This window comes from Paralichthys olivaceus, chromosome 19, assembly GCF_024713975.1.
Source record: "Paralichthys olivaceus isolate ysfri-2021 chromosome 19, ASM2471397v2, whole genome shotgun sequence".
Classification (NCBI taxonomy): domain Eukaryota; kingdom Metazoa; phylum Chordata; class Actinopteri; order Pleuronectiformes; family Paralichthyidae; genus Paralichthys; species Paralichthys olivaceus.
Genome location: NC_091111.1, coordinates 9,520,591 through 9,543,235, shown reverse-complemented (window position 1 = coordinate 9,543,235; position 22,645 = coordinate 9,520,591). Strand labels below are relative to the sequence as shown.

General features: G+C 38.4%; 1 protein-coding gene across 1 annotated transcript in view; it reads right to left on the bottom strand.

The window, feature by feature from the left end:
- Positions 1 to 3,017: 3,017 nt before the first annotated feature.
- The window catches only part of LOC109632470 (R-spondin-3-like), a 63,830-nt gene continuing 44,202 nt past the window's right edge, over positions 3,018 to 22,645 (bottom strand). Inside the window, exon 5 of the mRNA XM_069515444.1 lies at positions 3,018 to 4,287. Within this exon, the coding sequence (XP_069371545.1) occupies positions 4,229 to 4,287 (59 nt within the window). The 3' untranslated portion in view covers positions 3,018 to 4,228. The remainder of the gene's footprint in view (positions 4,288 to 22,645) is intronic.

The window sequence follows — 22,645 nt, the reverse complement described above, 5'->3', positions numbered from 1 at the left end:
AAACAAGGATTTTAGTTTTTTTTGTCACTCCTATCTGTGCTGTAAGGTGAATACACAGCTTCATATCATCTATGTGCTCAGATTTTTTTTATTCTCATCATCCGTATTTCCCTTTCTCTCTGCCCACATGATGAATATAAGCAGAGAGAAAGAGAGAGAGATGAGCTACAGAGAGGGCCAGTGTTATCCCTGTTAAGAGGGAGAGAGTGGACACTAAATATAGCCCCCCCCTCTCAGCCACTGTAAGGACATTAACCCATCTGCAGAAAGCTGATTAGCCTTCCTCTATAAGCATGTACTCAGTGCTGTGGTGTGGTTGCTGCCGAGAGATTTACCGGCTATTGTACTGTAACACATACCTCCCCCCTTCTGCCTTTTAGGTCAGTCTCGCTGGAAAGGACACAAAAAAAGAAGAAAATTCAGTCCACTTCCTTATCAAGGGCTTAGGAAAGGAACTGAGAGCGAGGGATTGAGTTGTGTTGCACAACAAGGAGAAGAGCTAACCCAATAACTCAGGCAGCTTAGGACGTGTGTTACTATGGTACTTTAAAGTAATAATGTCTGAACAGGTGGGATGAGTCAGGGAAGTGTGTCACTGCAGTTTTTATAGGACTCACAGACAGAGAACATCTTAGAAACGGAAGAGCTGTTCCGTCTACTGGGTTTCAATTAAAATGTCCTGGAACAATGTGATCTCAATGTGACTGAAAATACACGATGATTAATGTATCAGGTGTCAGTTCTGACAGAGTTTTAAGTATTAATTCATCCTAAATCCAGCCATTAAAAATGATAAAACATCCAAATGTATGACTTTGAAAGTTAAGTATTTATTTTTGTGAAACCCACTGAGAGACACAATCTGGACCGACGGCTGAAAATGTAGTGTTCTCGGTCTGGATCAAATTGAACCATGGCTCTGTCTGTTTGTAGGGTGAAAGCCCTTTTGTGGATAGTTCAGACATTAGACCAATTGCAAGAATCTAAGACAGCATTGAGCTAAAGAAGAATAAAGGACGATTGCTTGCAGTCTCTTCATCTCTTTATTTATACATTATATTATTCATACACACAAAGAACTATATTTATTTATTTAGTTAGCAAGAATTCTCATTCTGTCATATCTTTCTATTCATCATATTTCTAACCTTACATAAAAATATAATGAGTGCAATAATTCAAATCAGTTCATACCTCCCCATAACTTCTGCTAAATCCTGACTGCACATGTATATATTTCACTCTGGCACCTTATAATTTTTTTATTATAATGTTTATTGGCACCTTATAATGTTTTTTTTTTTTTGCACTAGTTAATGACATTTGTACTTTATTGTTTATTTGCACTAGTGTATTGGTATTTGTATTTTTAGTTACTCTTATTTTCTGACACTATTACATGGTGAGTTGCTTGAGGTGCCTGGGATTTAAGATTTTCATTGCCAACATGTACGCTGTATCTGTTGTGCAGATGACAAATAAAACCTTTGAACCTTTGAACCGTATTGTCGTTAGTAATACCATGATGATATTACAAAAAGAGCAGGTTCTTGGCGCAGGCCTATCAACAAACTGATCAATGTCAGGGTGATGATGTCAGAATTTGTCATGCAATTTTCTTTTGTGCGCTGCCTAAATTACAACGGGAAACCAAAACCGGATCAAATTTATACAAAGCAACAAAGACCTTGATGTTCAGGTGTGAAAACACCCTTACTTGAGTACTGTCTATTTATCTGTACAGTGAAATGTCTGAGTACTTCCTCCCCTATTGTTTATGCCTGAGTGCTAAATGTGAAGCTACAGGCCATTAGCTCAGCTTTGCACAGAGAGTGGAAACAGGAACTCAGCTATGAGTTGCCAAACTGAACCACTTTATTTCTTAACTGTTAAATGCATCAGGCCAACATGGATATTGTTGCTGTAGTCTGAGCCTCTGCTGCCACATTCTTACCATGTGGTAAATATGCTGGTATCCTATCTTCTCATCTTAAACTCAGCAAGATGGCTTAAGTGTATTTCACAAAAAAATGCTTTAAGAAGTCATAACCCACATTGATTGTCTCTCATAACTCAATATTTTCAGACTGTATGTGTCAGGCAGGAAACAGTGGGGATCCCACATCTGTTTAAAAACTCAAAGCGATGGACCGCCTTCTGAGATGAGACTTTTAGCAAAATACCACAGCTATGACTTTAAGAAGAGCCATCAAAGGAATGTAGAAAATAAAGATCCCTTTCTCATTCATCTGTTCAAAGAAGTGCTGACAGGTTTATTTACTGCAGATTTACTTATTTCAGGACGATACTATATGTTTTCTTTTAGCTTTTCAGACATGCATGGAGAGACAAGACATACGGACCATGACAAGGATCTGCATTGTGCTGAGGGCTCCGTTAGGGCCAAATTAAAGGTTGGAACTCAAGGGATATAAGTTCCTAAATTAAACAATTTCGGTCGGCCACCATGGAGAATCAACGTGTTGGAGATCTGAAGTTGAGTTGTGTGAAAAACAAGCAAGCCAAAGTGCTAAACTGGACATACATAACAATTCTTCATTAAAATGTCAACAAACAACTCAACCTATGATATATATTTTGTTAACTTTGCATTTACATTATCCATAATGTTTGCAAAGATATACAAAGTCAGTGAAATCCTCAATTTTATTAATGGTAACGGGACGTTTCATTTTGGTCACTTTTTAATTGCATTATATCTGCTTTAACTGTGGATTTGCCCGTTTCCCACGCTGCTACACAGCATCATCAAACTAGATCGTTGGTTATTGTTTTGATTGACTAGTGGACAAAGTTACATATCGTAAGTTGTTTTAATTATTTTAGTTTTTAGTTTAAAAAGAACCATACAAGGAAATTAATTTGCAAATTACTACAATATTTCTTCTGTTTAAGATGCTTTTATGATCTTGTGTTTAAATGACCACAACTCTTTGCTTTCTCACCATCCTGCTCACAGGCTTATGTGGGGGGTTTTCACAGACCAAGGTCAGATGGAGTCACATCGCTGCTGCCGTCTTTAATTGATTTGAGCTTCACAACAGGAAATGAATTACAACAAAAGGTCCTTCAGCGGCTTGTAAAACTCTGAAATGATGGGTGTAACACGAACAAGCGGTTTTCGTTTGTGCAGACTGAGGTTCATAAAGATGACTTCATTTTGTTCAGCTCTTGTATAGAAGCAGCAGGTAGTTCAGGTGCAGGATCTTAACAGACACAAAGGCAATAATAAAGAAATATGAGATAATAATATGTCTGAAGAGAAAAAATTAAGGTAACAAATTGTGATTTTTCAACCAGAATGAAAAAATGCAGGCACGCAGTTCCATTTGGGTTATGCGGTAAATTAACTGGTTGGAGCAGCAGCAGGGCCAAGAGTCCATCCAGCTCAGCCCAGCAAGGGTCAGAGTTCACAAGTAAATCAAACAACAGAAAGACTAGACTGTGAGAAACAGAGATGTGTGTGTTTGTTTGTGTGTGGGTGTAAAAGAGAGAGACAGAGAGAGATGAGAAAAAAAAGTGCGCATGCATGCCCACATGCATGCGCACATTTGTGTATTTGTGCTGTGTGTGTATTTGTGCTGTGTGTATTTGTGTTTCAGGAAAACGAGCGAGCATCTAGTATATCTGCGGACCATGTTGCTCTCAGAGATTAACAGCAGCCATGAGCAAAACTCGATCCTCTTGATTATTAGGCAACACAATCATAATAATTCATACTTTTGGAATGGACCAATCACAGCAAAAGCTTTGTGTGACATCAGATACCAAACAATTGGTCCGGCTAGAGCAATAAATCCAATTTCATCCCCAGTCTCAAGTGTTTATGCCTGGTAGCGTAAATAGTTTGGCCAGCTGGAACTAGGCCGGAGCTGGAACACAGACTGACTTGTTGCTGTGCAGGAAACAGCCAATGACAGAGAGGGAGAGACAGATTCGTCATTTGACACAGTGAAAATGATTGGCTGGTGTCTTCTATAGGGACAAGAGTTACTCGGCAATAAATCCATAAATAGATCTGCAGAGTCTCTCATCAGTGCATCTGAATGTTTGTGTGCACACATATGGCTCAAATGATACAAATCAGTTCAGTTCAATTTTGTTAGTTAGTTGGTGGCTCTGTGCAGCCTTGTCTCATTCACTGCGTGGGAGACAGATCCGGAAAGTCCCATAGAAAAGAGCTGGGAAGCGGATGTGTACTTCTCTTTCACCGAGCTGGGGCAGTCAACCAGAGTGAACATTTGCCAAAACAAATGATTCCTTGTCCTAAAACAGAAAAAAACATTTGGGTCAAATTCGGATTTTTGAATAGTCTGTGCTTCAGATGTGCTTTTCATGTCAACCCATCTAAGCAAGTGTCATAATTGGGTGTGGACCGACTGAGCAACAGACTTATGGCTGACAGGTAGGGAGAAATGAATTAATTAGCTAGAAGTCATTATTAAGAACATTGGTGATAATGCAGTTAAAATCTTTCACCATGTGCATTTTATTTTTCCATGATGAATTTTTACACTGACTCCTGTATGTTTGTTCTTTGTTATTCATTTGATTGTTGTTTTTCTGTTATTTATCTCTGCTTGTATTTTTAGATATATACATTTTTGGGTTCTCACTTGCTAATAAGCTATTTGAAGGATTTATTAACCATTCATGAATCCATTTGGTACAATTTATTTTATACATCTGCATCTTTTATAACCTTACATTATGGGAACCTGACCAGAAAGTGGCAACAGTTTTCAAAGATATTTCACCACATCTATGTTGTAACAATTCTCCTTTTTTGCAACAAGCTCTGAGAATCTGCTCTCTCCTGCAAAATAACATCTGGTACAAGGCTCTCTAACACATGCACGCACGCACACACACACACACACACACACACACACACACACACACACGCACACATGCACACATGCACACATGCAAACATGCACACACACACACACAGTCCTACTAAAGTATAGCATTTAGAAGAAGAAGAGAAGAATAGATGGAGTGTAATGTCAAACCCTTGAATTCATATTGAATTATCATTTAAGTGAGTGAGTGAGTTTGAAAACATTATGGATACAAAATACGCAAAAAGAGGCACTTTAGTGCAAAAAGCCAGCAACAACACTCACTTTAAACATGCATCCCAAGAAAATCTGAATGACAATTGTCGCAATTATCATCATCATTACCATAAACATGATGAAAACTTATCATGCCATATCATTTGTCTTGGCCTCAGAGTCTGCTCATTAAATCATTGCTTTGGAAAATAATGCTTTCTTTGGATCTAGGCACTGACTGCAGGTCTCAAAGTGCATATGTATGTATGTGTGCAAAGTCATGACAAATAAATGTTTGCAATCACAGAAAACCAAGAAAACAGGACAGTATGCAGGCCCCTACCTATTCTAAAAGTCAAAAAGTCTGATTTACATTTAAAGGTTGGATTATAGGTTTACGAGATAAAGGTGGCAGTGGTAAGATTTTCAAAGGTTAGAAAAGCTGAACATAATGATTCAAAGATGTGTGTTTTTGTGTGAATGTGCACGTGTGCACGCATCTGACTGTTTCTGTTTAGCAGAAATACAGAGCAAAGCCTGAAAAAAACATTTGTTTGCTTTCCAAATACAGTTACATAGGTGTGTGTGAGTGATTGTGTGCATGTGTTAGGATTAGTCATAACTCAGTTTGATTTAGGAAGACATGTTAAAACTTTTCCAATATAAACAAGTGTCGAATTTTCCATGGAATGAATCTCCTACTTTGCACTTTGTATTCATAGTACTTATAAATTATAAAAGTGCATGTTATAAGAACTTTATTGGATATAAAATGGTTTTCTAAAATATGCCACACAAAAGAATTCAGCATTTTATCACATCTGCACATTATCTATAAGTCTACGGTCTTAAACACTAACTTGCACTTTTCTGCTTCTATGAAATAACAGTAATCTGTAAAGGGCATTTATACTGATACTCACTGAAGCGTTCATTTGGAGCTAAATTTAAATCGCCAAGGTGCTAATTTGTGTGAGTCTCTGTTTGTGTATCTCCTTCTCCCTGTTTTGGTTTGTGCGTATGTGCACCTCTTTAAATGTGTGTTTATGGCAGGCTATGCAGGGAGCAGAAACGCCAGTTGTGCTCACATCCTGGTAAAAGCATTATTGCTTTCCTCTCGGCTCCGTCCCGGCCTCCTCCTAACTCGCCTGTTCTTACCTGGGCTGTAATGATAGTCATTATCACATTGTAATAGCAAACACACCTGCCAGCCTGCTGTTCGTGCCAAAATCACACCTGTATGTGGATAAGTATAGCTCTGCCCTTATATAGGGAAACGGAAAGTTATAAGTAGCCTCAAGGAATGACAGTGTAAACTATATGTGGGCAGGTTTAGTATTCAGCTTTATAACGTCGTATATTATTACGAAGGCCAACATTGATAATTTATGTGTTAGTGCTTCCTGAAGGCTCCAAGACACTGGTAATGTTTTTCTGTTACAAGGGAAAATGCTTTCGTATATGTGATGAAGGACTTCAATTGATCAAAGCAATTGTCTGCTCGTCTCCAAACAGCAACCTCGGTTTAGGAGTTATGCATTATTAGCACTGCTGGTCAGAGTCGGAGTCTGTTGGTACCAAAACAAACATATCCACACAGCTGCTCTTTTTTGCATCAACCTCAGCTGTTATCTGAGTGAATCAATAACTTCCCAGTATAACTAAAAACCTGTAAAACATGTTTAACCTGTGTAGCATAGAGTGATAATATAGCTTTAGGCTTAGTTTTCATTTGCAAGACTAGGAAAATTAAGATAAGATGTTAAATACTACTATAGATGACAAGAAACAAAGATGAAATTTGTGCGTGCCATCCAACAGAAACCACTGACCATCAAATAAAATGATTCACATTAGAATGTTATAATCTTTCTAATAATAGTTGGGGTTTGGTTTGGCAACAAAAACTATTTGGATAATGTTACAAAGCTCGTGGACATGGTTTAAAGAAACAAACCATGTTGGAAAGAGACGGGATAAGAACCAGGGTTCCTGGCGTCAAAGTCGGACACTTCAGTGCGATCAAACCCTCCTCCCAAACCTCAGGAGCTTTGTCTGTTTGTTTGTCTGTTGGTCTTTTGGACCACCACTTTGTTCCAGGCTGAAATATTCCAACAACTGCTGGAAGCATTGCCACAGAAGAAATTGTACAAACATTCATGATTTCCAGAAGATTAATCCCAATGACTGGTGATCCTTTCATTTTACATGCTGGGGAGGTGAAAAGATTGACATTTTTGGTGTTTAGTGATGTTTGTTGCCTTAAACTCTACGTGCAAGCTTCTGTGTGTAGTTTTTTTACTTGCATCAGGTCAAATAGTCTAATTGGCCTGTCTTAATTTATGACCAACTCCCTGTAAAGTCAACATCAGCTGTACTTTGTATGAGTGCTTATTAGCAAATGTGTACAGGTGTACAGGTTCAGAATCAGAAATACTTTATTGAACCCAGGGGGAAATTTTGTTTGCTCCAAGTAAAAGAAAGAAATATAGCATATAAGATTAAAAATTAAAATATAAAATAAAATACAAAATAAAATACATTGGATATTTAGTGCAAATGGATATGCTTTTAATGACTCCAGTCTGTTGACTTAGAGTTTTTCAGAGGGAGGAGTTATATAATTGAATGGCCACAGGCAGGAATGACTTCCTGTGGCACTCTGTGGTGCATTTTTGTGATCTGAGTCTTGCACTGAACATGCAGTTAACACATAGGCTACAAGGAATCTGCTGTGATGTGCAAAGATAGATGTTAAAAAATATAAAATATAGGACATAAATAAAATACAATATTATAAACACTAGAAAAGGGATTGCGCAACATGTTGTAATCTCAAGAAAAGGATTGTGTAATTTGGACGACGGGATCAGATATTTACATATGTTTGGGATTTTTGATAACATGCTACAACACACATCTATCTACCCATTGATTATTTTGAATCCCTTCAGTCATAGGAGCGGGCTGGAGCCAATCCCTGCTGACATTGGGTGAGAGGTGAGGCACACTGAAGTAGTTACCAGGAGTAGCAGAGCCGGAGTACCCTGTCAAACAGGGAATCAAACCAGGAACTTTCTTGCTGGGATGCAAGAGCTAACCACTACACAACCGTGCAACACACAGGTAGACAGAGAGCTGTGATATACTGCACACATCCCTCAAGTTATCTTGGGAAAAAGAGCTAGCACATGTGGGCATGTCAGTGTGAGCCTCGTAAACTTTGAACTCCATCAATCACACACTGGGAGGGAGCTGGGATCATCTTCAGCCTCTTGGCTTCTGTATCTCTTGGGCTGTCTCCTTGTTAGGAAGTGTTTGAGAGAGATCTCTCGTCAATGAGCCAGTATCAGAAGATAATTTACTCTGCAGACACACAATGATAATCACTCAAGAGAGAAATGAATATCTGCCAGAAGCACATTTTTTAATCCAGCACTTGATAATCCAACATTAGTCAAGCGTACTGGCTAACCTCATAGCCATTAATAATAAGATAGTCAAATAGCATTTTAAGCATCAGTCAATAAGAGAAGAAGGGAGGAGAAGAGTAGTTCATGATTTTCTTCAGAGAACAGTGGAAGATGTACCTCCCATTTCCTGGTCTTTGGCAAGCACCAGCACACATGGAAAGCGTGCTCGACTGTGTCTGTGTGCGATTGTGAACTGTGTATGTACGTGCTGCCGCCGCCACCACATGTGCGTATTGTCTGGCTTGTTTCCCCAGCAAACAACGTGATTGCTTTAACTTGGTGATTATGCTGATAATCATAAATCAAGAGGGAAGTTTGTGAAGTCCAACAATGTAAATATGGTGCTAAGATACAAAACCTGTTGTTAGATGAATATGAAGGGTACACACAGCATAAAACATTTCTCTACATCATTTATACATTGCAGCCACACCTATATGTGTTTAAGTATTATTCTGATAGGTATTTTAATGCTACTGTCCTCGGCCAATATATCTCTGTCTGTCTCAGTATACTCAGCACATGCAATGTGTTTTTTTTCTCTTTTCCTTCCTTCTCCGGTTGATATCCTGCCAAAACAATTACTGACTCCGTATTCGTGAAGTTTCTCAGACCATTAATTTGTTACAGCAAGTTTGAGTGCCAATATCAACATTTTAATTTTAACCTGTCAGACAACCCAGTGATTCCAATCCAGTCATTACCACACTGCACTAAACTTACTTCCTTTTCCGATGCTGAACTGACATTTGGCTTATTCACTGTTCTCATTTGTAAAACAGATGATGAGCAAAGCAGTTACAAAACCAAGATTTAAAAAAAAACAAAAAAAAACAGGACAATAACTACCTGTGTCTTAATCTGTATTTTAATTGCAGTCAAGTAAACCATAGCCATGGTTTGACCGCAATGGTCACATGATATTCATTCAGCCATGGCTTGCAGGGCCAGTCGAGTTCACATGTTTCCATTTCTATGAAGAAATAGGAAAATTTTGTCAGTCTGAAAACTTTCAACCTCCATCTTTTTCTCTCATTCTCTTTCTCCTTTTCCCTATCTTTCATTTGTTTCCATTTTCTCAGCTGTCATTTAATGGGTGGTCATAATAAAAGGTAGTTTAATGATCTAGAGAAAAGTTATAATATTGCTTTTGTTTGATTCGCATATTTGTCTTACACACACAAGGCATGAAGGCCCTGAGTGTTAAGCTCCTTTTTGAAAATAGTTGCTTGATGAATGGAGAGGAAACAAGGTTTTGTGGTGCGTTATACTTTTCTTTGACTTTTCTTTTCTTCCATTGCATTGATAGCTAGCACGGAACGCAATCGCGCCAACACCAGTTGTCAGTTTCATGCTTGGGACACACAACATAACTAACATGCAAACGTGCCGTGCTAGCTATTAGTACATTGCAAAGACAAGTGCACCAGATGAACACACAGCTGCCTCCTCTGTCACGTACACAAGATTTGATTGCCTCTGCTTGACCTCTGCCATACACAGCACAAGCAACACAACACAGAACAACAATGCAGTTCAGCAACGCCTGACGTCATCCCATTCAAAGTGAATGAGCAGTGTTTCAGTTGAGTGTGCAACCAGCGTTAGAAGGTAAATGTCAAAAGCAGTCGGTCTGATGCTGAAATTATTGCACAGATTGAAAAGGAATGGTTATTATCCAGAGGTTTGCACTAAAACATAAAGAATGTAAAACGTCTCTGTTAAAAAAAACTTGCTCTGGATTCCAACAAGGGGTCGTAAATTTTCACCAAATCACTCCAGCATTTGTTTCCCGGCACTAACATCCCAACATCTTCCTCACAGACAAAGCAGTAATTTGTTTCACATGTTTCAAGCTCCATGTGATAGCGAAAAAAGTAACTCGCCTTGAATCGCACATGTATATGTGTTGGTGAGTTCAATAGAGAGATGATCCAGGGAGATGATCAGGAGGATCTGGACTGGTAGGGGAAGGTAACCCTGACGTGCACTCACACACACACACACTTTGAATTATTCTCTCATCTCACACAATGACAATGTTTACTCATGAGGCCCACCGACTTTCACATCCTCTGAAACCTGTTCAATCCCTCTGCTCCGTGGCCCCACTTTCACCTTACCCCTACCCGACAGACACACACACACACACACACTCACACACACACTCACACAAACACTCACACAAACACACACACTCTCACCTTCCTGCTGGGAGGTCAGAAAGCGACCCTTGCACTTACGTCACAATCGAAAGTCAAGGGTCTGGTCACGGTTTACTCAGGGTCAGAGGGGCTGGCAACATACCGTCCTCCCTGTCGCCATGGCAACAACACAGTCTGGAAACAGAGGTTGCCCTTTGAAGTAGTAAAATGTGACAACTGAAGCCACCCGACAATCTGCTAAACCCCACCCATAAATAGTGATTGTCTAATCATAGCTTTGCAAGTCGGGTCTGTCAAATTTGAAATTTCTTCTCATGTTAAAGTGGTGTGCACAGTCTGCATTTAAAGCTCAGAGGGTGGCGTCTTCCTTTTCCGAAAACCAAAAATACAAGCGCATGTCTGGAGAACTGCAACCAAGCATTACATCCAAGGTCGAGAAGCTTTATGTACATCTGAAAAGTTCTATTCACAACAGCACATCCTCTGTGTGGGAGTTGGCTGTGGAGCCCAGTGCTTTGTCATCAAAAGATTAATTCTGAGACACTGCCTCTAACATCAGCCACACATCTTTCATACATAATCTTAGTGATGAATCATAAATATACATACGATACTGATTGAACTTTAATGAAGGGTACACTGGAAAAAGGAAAAGGTTAGGAAAACTCCAAATTTCAAGGCAACTCGCTGCACTACATTTTTTAATTTTTAAGGCCAACTCAATCGAAATTATGAGGAAAGTCCCCTACAGCACAAGCTGTATGTCAACTTATTACTCATACCTCTGCAGAAATGATTTTGATTTTACAACTTGTGCCGTTTCCCGTCTGGTCAAAACTTACAATTTTGTGTTTTGTCATCATAAATTAAGTATTAAGGGAAAATGTACTGATACAATTGAATGAATTTAATAGAAGCAAACACATTGCTAAGTTTACAATGGCATTATATATTCTGTGTTCAGTTTATTTAAAAATCATAGTAAGTCACGCAATTTCAACCTTATGTTTTCACAGGGGCATTTAACTGGCCCGGTTTCTTCGACAGACCTTCCTTATCCTCTCAAAAACTGAAGTTTAATTACTTTCATATTAGTCACACACACACAAAAAGAAAGAAACACTAATCCGATTAGAGCAGAGAAACAGCCAAATTCCTGACCTTCTCTGACCATTACCCATGTTTGTCTGCAGTCGCTTGAGTTAGGAGCATCTGTTTCCTATTGATGTGGTCATAGACAGTGAAAGAAGATGTGGAAAAGCGAGTACAGAGAGAAATCTTCAAACTCGGGGACAAAAGTCCTGGATCCCTGCTGTAGCGAGGTCGCCCTGCGAGACTCTTTTGTGTGCATGTTTGTGTGCGCATCTGAACGGCTGCTTGTGTGTGCGTATGTGTGTGCACGCTCTATAAAAGCCAATCCTGTCTGCACTGCTCAGCCATCTGAGCGCAGCTGGTGTGCAGACATCTGGGAAGAGAGTGAATGGAGAGAGTTAGACATAGAGAGAAATAGAGAGGGGGGTCAGAACAGGGACAAAGTTAAATCTGGGTGAGGCGGACTGAACGTATACAGAGGAACAATATACATGTGTAAATTTGGGCTTAAACATGGCTGTGACATCTGGGAATATAATCTTCGTTGACGTCATGCTTTTTTATTTAGGGCCTTATCACTTCCAGAATAATCTATTCTGTGCTTGTTTTCCTCAGTTTCTCTCAAATTTTTGTTCACAGGCGTTAGGAGAAAGGAGACACTCGAGTATGGACGAGTTTTGCAGTCAGATTTAAAAAATACACAAAGACAACATACAAAACTGTGTCTTTCTCTTCCCCTGACTCTTTAGTTTGTGTGGATGTTATTTTAAGGATAAAGTAATCTGCACTGACTGTGGACTCATTTCCAAACAATAATTCCCAGTGATAATGAGAGGTGACAGCAAAGAGGGTCATGTTTTGTCTAGACTAAAATTCCATTATAGTGCCACTATAACATAATTCTAAAATCAAAGATGTTAGAAAACAGATGCATATATAACACACATACACCACTGCCAGTCTGAAGCTGCTGGCAATGGTGGGTCTGGATTTGGTTCGGAGGCTGTGCGGTTAGTGCCATGGAAAACTTCAAACTGAGCTCCAATCCAAAGTCTTGAAAAAGGAAATAAAAAAAGACAGAGAAAGGATGGAAAGAAATTAGCCCCCATGTCTCTGGAGTTAACTGATTACTGTCCTGCAGCAGGAGGGAAGGAGAGGGAAATCACCAGAGAGGCCAGAGGAAGAAGAGCGGGGATTTACCTCCGAGAGACAACGGCATCATTTGTCAGGAAACAAAAGTAGGAGAGTATAAGAAAGATGATTCATTGTCTGAAATGGCAAAGTTTTTTCCATTTTAATGGTTGAAGCTTTAAAAATAAACACTATCTGAAACATGACGGCGCTGAAATCATTGGCAAACCATTTTCCTCTTGCAAAGACAGCCAGAGTCAGAAATGCATGACAACACAACAACACGCTGCGCTGCGAATAATAAAACTCATGTGGCGTGATGAGAATTCTTGTAAGAGTACACCGTTATTTATGTCTTGTTTATAGTCATTTGATTTTATGGACTGTGACCATTTCAAATCAAATAAAATGCTTCTCATGTCAGAAGGCCCCATAAAGATGGATATAAATACCAATTTACTCTGGTATCTTCTCATTTCCGTACATCTACTTATTGGAAACAACAGCATATCACGTGAGTATCATTGAAACCAGTGACTTTAGTCCCTCTATTTCACCCTAAACGATCATGAAAAACAGCTCCCCCTACAACATGTTTTCATCACTCCTTGGAAATGGATAACTAATACCACCTGAATATGGTGAGTCTATGGAGCACCGCTTAAAGCATCTGTCACACAAAAATAAGCTGGAAATAATTGAATCATTATAAGAAATAAATGTCCTTTCTTTACCTTAATAAAACATAAACTGAACGAACTATTGAATTACTATTTCATTAAGCCCCAGCAGAATGCACACAAAATAAAAAATACATACATTTGGGAATTAATAAAAAAAAGATGATTCTGTGTATCATTACATTCGTTAACATTTTCAATGTCTGTTATACTTTTTTTATCTTTTATCATCTTAGTTAATAATCTATTAAATGAGACATATGCTCATATTCAGGTTCATACATTTATTTTGGGTTGTTATGCTTAATTTATCTGTTGCTGCAGCTCCTCTTTTCAGCCTCTGTCTGAAACACTTGGTCTTGGCTCCTGTCTCTTTAAGGCCAACCACTTTGATGTAATTAAAGTGCTCTCCTCTATCTTGGGTTTGGGGCCATGAATATAAGGAAAATACTGAGATAGAGCCTCATCCATTTTTATCTTTTACCCTCTGTGCTCTCTGTTTTTATCTCTTTCTCTCTCACTGTCAGTTCCAGATTTGGATATACAGAAACTCATCCCTCTGCTGTTGGTATGGACACTTCAAATTTAATTTTATACCACCCTGACTAAAATATCCCAACCCCTCCTATGTGTCTGACATTGACAGAATCATAAATACCACAGGGATAGCTGCTGTGAAGGACCATAAAAAATATAGCAGTGATTCCAAATTACAGCCTTTACCTAGCACATGGTCACAATTTGTGCTCTTGTCTGTCAGTATATACTGTAATGCACATAGTTAACTGCCTCAGAGAAGTTTGCCTTTATAACTTGCTTTGATGAAAAGAATAGAATTTTGTCAAATAAAAAAACTGTTGATTTACTTTTTTGCTGCTCAGGGCCACATCCTTTTAGTCCCGGATACTAAACAACAATGACAGATCAAAAGCCAGATTGCCTAAGGTGGGCCATACAGTGAGGACTACCACAAGTCTGTGACTTCAGACTATAACAGTGAGCTGGTTTACAACAAAAAACAAAAGATCTGCATATAATAACATATTTTGATGTTCCAGACCACTTTATTTGCTCAGTTTGCTTCACTTGTTTCTCATTTAGATTAGAGAGATTGATGTGGCTCAACACACGGTGTTACTGGAGGAGACTGTTCCCGTATCACAATGTAACTTTTCACCGTCTGGTGCCTTACATGCTGCAGAAAGTGCAGACCCAGCGTAGCTTTTGTAAACTCACTGGAAATTATGAGGCAGAGGAGATGGGGTGAAATGTGAAGTTCTTAAAAAACCCACTGATGTGTAAGTGCTGCAGATTGTGATGCTTTAAAGTAACTCATTCATTTATTTGCATGTATAACTAAATAAAAAACAACACAATTTCTGAGGCATTTTTTGACTAAATTGTCCTCAAGGTCCACCGAAGGATCAAACTAATTACAGACTTATCTGTACTACAGTCTTTTTTTTCAGACAGGCTCCAGTTTGTTGGTAGTCGTAGTCTGAATTGAACATACCGCTTGTCTGGTGAATTATCAGAAAGAATAAAGGAATGTCAGTGACGGCAGACGTCTGCATTCATTCAGTCATCTCTTATTTTAGCACAAGCTCCTCCACACACTGTGTGCGTGTGTGTGTGTTCCTGTACTTATATATTTGTGAGGACAATTTTAAGCATAGAACCTACAGAGTGAGGACATTTTTGGAAAGTGGCAACATTCTGACCAGTCAACTTTTTCAATGGGCTGTTTGAGGGTTAAGACTTGGTTTTAGGGTTAGGGTTAGAAATAGATTTAGGTTAGGCGTTTAGTTTGGATGGTTACGGTTAGGGTAAGGGGCTAGGAAATGTAATGTCGATGAGTGTCCTCAATAAGATAGAAGTAAAAACAAGTTTGTTTGTGTGTGTTTTTCACATTTATATAAGTGCATTCAACCTGAAAACACTCTAACCCTCAAGGACATGTGGGACCATGAGGCCAAAGGTCAAGTCCCCACAGGTAGACAATGTTTTTTTTAGGGGTGGTACTTGGATTAGGGTTAGAACTGGGTTTTGCTTATTGTTAGGAATCTATTTGTGATAATTAAGGTTAGATAATGGGTTAGAAATTGGTTTGTGAATGACGGTCACATGAGTCAACACCAGTTACGCCCTGAGGACTACAAGTTTGAAAATGGAAAAAAAAAAATCTGAGAAGGAAAAAGAGGTAATCTTACCAGAACTCTGTAGTCTGCAACTCATTACAGTTTTGAGCTGGCAGCTCAAGTCCAAATTAGCCACTCAAAGTAAAACACAGCCGAATTGCGAACTGATTTGTTGGCGGTCAAGTTGCTTGGTGGGTAATATAGTCACAATGTTTTGATAAGGAAGAATATGTGGAAGAAATAAGATGATATTCTGGTGCCGCTGCATTGATTTTTGATACTTTGATACCATCCAACGATGTTGAAGAGTGCAGTGGTGTATCTGTACTCTTTTAATGTTTTTTATAAACCAGATAGGCAATATATATCAAGATAATGCAACTGCTGAGTCACTACAGACATATTCTTATCCCACATATGCCATTTATAAGTCTAACTTTATTGTTTCAGCTAAGAAAGATAACTTTTTTCATTGGGTCGGGAGCCACAGGAAAGAAATGTGGGAATTAAACAAAGTTTGTGATGACTCAGCAAAACCTATCAAGCCCCATGTGGCATTGAGGGAGGAATGTGGGCAGACAGAGAAACACTGGTCACCATTAACCACATCAGATCCCAGATGATTCATCCCTCATGGATGGTGTGCATGTGCGTCTGTGGCTTTTGTGTCCTCCACTGTTTACAGAAACCCCATGTCCTTGGTGTTTCCAGTCGAGACCTTAGAGGCATTTTGCGTCCGTCTTAATCTAGGCATTTGTAAAATGTTGCTGAAGCAAGAAAATATTTCAATGGTGTACCCAACTATTTCCCTTTAGATGTGCTAATTTATGTGGTCTACCTAATATGTACCGACATTTCAGTCAATTACCATTGAGAAAACAGACAAATCCAGCATTTCTTTTGTTTTAAATTGGTGAGAAAAACTTTTTATTGGGATTATAATGAAAAAATTGAACCAAAAAATGAAGCCAAGTCTTCAAACTGTCAATCTGTGCCAAACTTTGCTCTTATTCTCAGTCCTTAAGCAAGAATGTTTGTTTCACAACACCGACCACTCTTATGACTTGCACTGTCCTCCAGATGCCTAATCAATAATCCATCAGGAGTGGTATTGGCTGATGTTGTGACAGTCTAATTGATTCATTGTTACAAAGAATGTGAGGATGACATGAAGTTTCCAGTTCAGAGGGACAGGAGTTCATTTACTTCTTTATGTACTAAAAACACCAGTTTTATGAACTTTACTTTTTAATCTTTTACATCATTTGTGAAACTTCAACATCACAACAGGTGAATCAAAAATCATCCGTATACCTGAGCTAACATTCTCTACTGTCCCTCCCAACAGGTGTATAAAAACTTGCTGCCGTCTTTTTTAGAACATTCACAGGTGTCAAAGAAAGTGTGCTACATTTACTGTGTTACAAACCTCACATCTAAAGACCGATGGACTAAATAATTTACCAAATGTTTAATGGATTTGTGTGCTAATGAACAGGGTGATACATCTTTGGGACATATGTCCTTCAGAGAAAGAAATTTGACAACACATTCATACTGTATCTGCACACTGAAATTAAGCTACAGCCAGTTAGCTATTATGAAAACTGAAAAAAGATATCTTAGTTTAGGTTAGCATAGAAATTAGGAAGCAGCTACCTTAGCTAAGCATGAATATGGAAAATTTGGAAAAACAGCTAACTTAGCTAAGCATGAATACTGGAACTTGGAGAAAAAGCTAGCCTACCAGCACCTGTAATTTTAACAAATCAACTCATTATATGCTGTTTATTAAATCAGAAAAACCAAAGTCTTCCACAGATTATACCAACAAGATGCAATATGTTCATTGAGCTTTAGAGGTGCTAGTAGGCAGATGTTTTTGTTTTTAACTATGGACAGAACCAGGCTAGCCCCCTTCTTCACGCAGGCTAAGCTAGCTTCCTATTTGAAATTACGGCCGTATCAATCCGTTCACCTAAGGATCTGCAAGAAAACTAAAATTTCACAATGCAACTATTCATCGGCTTTGCAGGACTGAATCTTCCATGTAGATCATTTAAGTTTTTTGCACAGAAAAATGCTCATCATGTGTTTTTCTCAAATTATCACAAAACCATAACAGAGGTTCTGGTTAACTGGTCAGGAAAGGATCAATTAACATGCGTAATTGGTGCAATTGAAATGAGTAATTTGCAGCACTTAGCCTCTCATTAAATATTAGAAGACAGATTTACTGTATGTAGTTATGTGGGGTGAGTGGAGTTAGTCAACCAGATGGCAACAGGCAAGAAAATATGCAACAAGCAACTTAATGTGCAACAAATATCCATGAAGAAGCACATATACACATACCCTTGATTTTTTATGTCAGTTGCACTTTGCCTTTTATTTATTGGATCAAATCAACATATATTTTTTTTGCAACAAGTGTAATGGCAAAACAAAAGAAAATAATGTGTGTCATCAGATTTAACTGCCAAGATGTGTTTGAGGAACATCCAGTCCTGAGGACAAGTAGATATTAGTACTCACAAGAAAATCCAGTTAGAGCTGAACATCTCACCTTTACCCCGAGACGGATAGGCTAAAGATTATTGTTCCCCACTGAGTCTTTGTCTTTGTTGATACTACAATTTGATAATGCCAAAGTTCATTGGATTTCTGACTTAAGTTAACTTTGTTGCTTAGGCATCTAGATTTTTTTAAAGGAGACATAATATTGAAATATGGGCATATGACATTTCACCAGCTGAAAATGTATCTGTATGAATATATGCAATATATACTGCATTACAAAACCTCACACACCCTAATTTACTGGAAGAATTACTAAATGTCAGTGATATGAACTATGTTTCCAGAGTGGTTTGTTTTAAACCATCAGGGAAAAGATTGGGGATTTGTTTGTCTTGTCTGTTCTAAACTCCCGGAGTAATCTCTGTTTTGGGAATACAACTGGGGTTTCAACATAATTGTCTCATGTTGGCTTTTAAAACTCAGATGTTTAAAAAGTCATTTCCTCAGTGGTATTAAAGCCAAAGGAACAACTCAGATAACTTCCAGCACCCATTCCTAACCCTAAGACTATTATTCATTACATACAAGGTTAAATGTTTGATATAATAACTTATCAATGATACATGTGCAAAACTGATTTACACTGAAGTTAAAATGAGACCTTAACATCCATGCTAACAACACTGTTTATATGTAAGTCAAAACTTTAACTAGGTTGTGGCTTTAGATTAAAAGTCTGGTTTTCACCCAAATTGTAGTGTGCAGGAAGTGTCCTCACGATTGTGTGGATATCTGCACAAATGTTTCATTTATAAAGATGGAAGATAAAAGTATTCAGTTGAAAGAAAGCACATTATTAAAAAAACAAGAGAGACATTGTGGGGTAAATTGTATGCAAGGTAATGACAGAACACTCTGGGGGATGTAAGTCTGAACTTTAAAGCAGACTATTCTTCAAAGGGCCTACCAATTTACAGCCATTAAACAGAATCCGACTTTATCAGATCAAACAGTCGTAAACGTGTTCTCCAACACATAAATTGACTAAGTTAAGATATGTTCAACATGAGGTTTTGTAGTTTCAATATGTAACGCTACTTTGGATCACCTGCAGTGATGCTGGAAGTGTGTTCAAATAAACCAAGTGTAACGAGCTGCTGCACGATTGTAAGTGACACTTCTCAGTGAGAAAGACGTGTTATGTTGCCGGACTCTAAGCAAAACTAACAATTTGAGCCTTTTATTGGCAAAAAAAACAACTTTAAAAGGACATTTACTGGACTGTGGCTGTTGCCTTGTTACACTGCTGTCGTGTCAGAGCTGCCAGAGGAGACAACCAACCGGACCGATTCCAAAGGTTTTTTTAAGTACCATTCATTTACGCAGCCACATTTATAAATAAAGGGCTCAAGCTGAAAAATAGCAGAATCTCCCAGTAACAGTGACTACATTGGGTTTTCACAATAATTTCATTTATAGGATGAGTGAGAACAAATACATACAGGGTATTTATTTAAGTAGTACATACTGAGTGGTCTATAGGGGTTCGGAACATAGTAAATGGTCATTGCAACTATTAAAAATGACAAATGCCTATTGGCACAAACAGACTCCATTGTGTGAAATATACTGCATAAAAATAGCTCTGTGCCTAAACTCTTCTGTTTTGTATTTCTTACTAAACTGATATTATTCATGTTATTCCCTCTTCTGAATACAACCACACTTAATGTCCCATTTATGAAGGGCGTTAAGGGCAATGGGGGGTTGGTCTCCCTCAGCCCTTAATGCTTTCCACTGCTATATTTCTGCCCCACTGAGACAAAGAGAACGTCTGTTCCTGTGCAGCTTTAGCATAAACCACTAGTAACCAAAGCTGACAGATTAAATATGAGTAAAACCAGTGTCAGACTCACTATAATAACACACCAGCGGCAGGACTGTCAGTTTGACCTGTTATTTCTGTCTGTGCTGACTTTGAGAAAAAGGTGAAGGAATGTTCATGAAGTCAATGAATTTAATCTAATCAAAAACAGGGCAGATATTGAATGATAAAATATACAGTGTGGCCTCAACTGATTTTTTTCCACTTGTGATTCTCTTGCCTTAAATGTTGCTGAAGAAGACAAATATATGTCGATAGAATGCCAACATTGCAATTTTAGGATAATTTTGGAGAGTAATGGGCTACATGTGTGTGAGGGATATATTGCTGAGATAGTTTGTTTAGGGGAGTTGTTAAATTTATATCACGCTGTATTAGGGAAAATGTATTTAACGTGTGCTTTGACTTTTTATCTTAGTCCAAGTCCCATTCCCTAACAGGGAGGAGGCTGGGTTTATGACCAATACTGCAGCCAGCCACCAGGGGGCGATCAAGACACTCTGGCTTCACTTTTGGGAGCTGTCATGTCGTCTGTCTTTTTAGAGGGTCTATGGGGATGTTTCAGACACATAAAACCTGGGTTGTTTATTAAAGTACACACTGAGATCATTTTTATTCTATTTTATTCTGTAAACTGTGCATTATGAGATACAATGTAATTTAAGGTTATGCATAGTAACCCTAGGTCTACGAGCACAGGAGGGAGTGTGCACCACATGGGCATCACAACAACCCCCAAAGCCAGTGGCAGTGAATTACAATGTGCAACCTTTATTCTACTTAACACACACTAGGCCCTGTTAATTTATTAATGTTATTATAAAAGTACCCTTTTTTGTTATTTTTAAGATGTACCAAGCTAAAACCCTTACTTTGAATTAAGGTCTTATACAAGACAATCTGCTAAAAACATGCACATAGAAATTAGTACAAATTGTGGTTATTATTATTGATTAATACGTTTTTTTATTCTAAAGTTTTTTTTTACATGTGACTATGACATGTACTTTATATGTTTAGTTACTTGCTTTTACTTGCTTCCCAGTCTGTGCATTTTTAAAAGCACTACACTAAACATATTATTATTATTATTACTGGCCATTCTCCAAAAGAATACTACACTGAACCAAGGAATGTATGGTTTATTCAATATAAACCATGTTTGATATTCAAAACTGCAAAACTTTAATAAATATCTTCATGCCTGGTGTACCGTGGTCACATATGGGTTATACTGAAAGCCCACATAATTCTGAGTGGCAGTAATTTGTTGAATTAAAGTCTTGAATTTCTTCATGGAAACAACTGGTTCAAGTTTGCCCCCTTGATGCAGCCATTTCATCGACCTGCTGCCTGCTGGGTAAAAAAAAGTTGGTATGATCATCATATGTCCTAAGTTAATGTGCTTCCCTCTGCTCTGTGTATCAGACTGTCCATCATATAACATAGAACAGCTGCTTTCCTTCTGAATAATGCTTCAATAAGTTCAGCAAGTCAAATAAGGCTGATAGTCTTTCAATGAACAAATATTTAATAGCTATAAGCGCTCTGTTCTTTTAAACAAAAATGTAATTTAAGTAATCATCAAATAATGAATCTTACAGTTTTCTGAGGTCTTTGACTTTAAACCCAGCTTCTTGAAGGTAATCATCACAGGGTGGCACACTGGCACAGGTCACCCTGCCTCCCCTGACGTCAGACTCTGACCTCGGCCGCGGCAGGGTCACAGGCAGTGGGTCAGCCTTCGGAATGCATCCAGTCCAGATTAACATTAACGGAACGTGACAGTGCTGAGAGGCTTTCAGCTCTCTGGGGCAGGGGATTAGCTACCGACTGCTATACCTGCAGCTAGGAGCTGCTGTAAAAATAATGCTGCCCCAATTCCATACTCAATACTAATATAAGAAGGTTTAAAGTATATGCATATACAGTACGTCAGTATGCACACAGGAAGAGTGCTACAGATGGACTCAAAGCTACAAATGGTTCCTAACACTAGTTATTTAACTCTAGAAATGCTTCTAGAAAACCAGAAAAATAAAACCTCTTTGAGAAAACAAGGGACAACAATCTAGGACTATATATATATATACTATACATGATACTAATACAGTCTGTGGAAACTCTGGAGGAAGACGAGGAAATAACCCTGATAATGAGTTAGGCTTGAATCTTCAAAAATAAAAAAACCTGCATTATAAGGTCAGGGTATGGAATTTGAAAGATGAGCATTTAACGGGCAACTTCAAAGCGTCTGGCTTCAGAGTTATTAGAAGGATCCAGCTGCTTGAAGTCTGATTCATACCAGCGACTGAAAACCAGGACATCTCGGCCTCTGCTGACCCAATTTCAACTGTTCCTCTTTTAAATCTGTGTCTCACAAATCAAATTTATGTGTATGTAATACAAAAATCATGCAGTACCACTTTATGTCTGATTGGCCGGAGCATTCCAAAGATAGTCTAGAATCAGTATGCGTC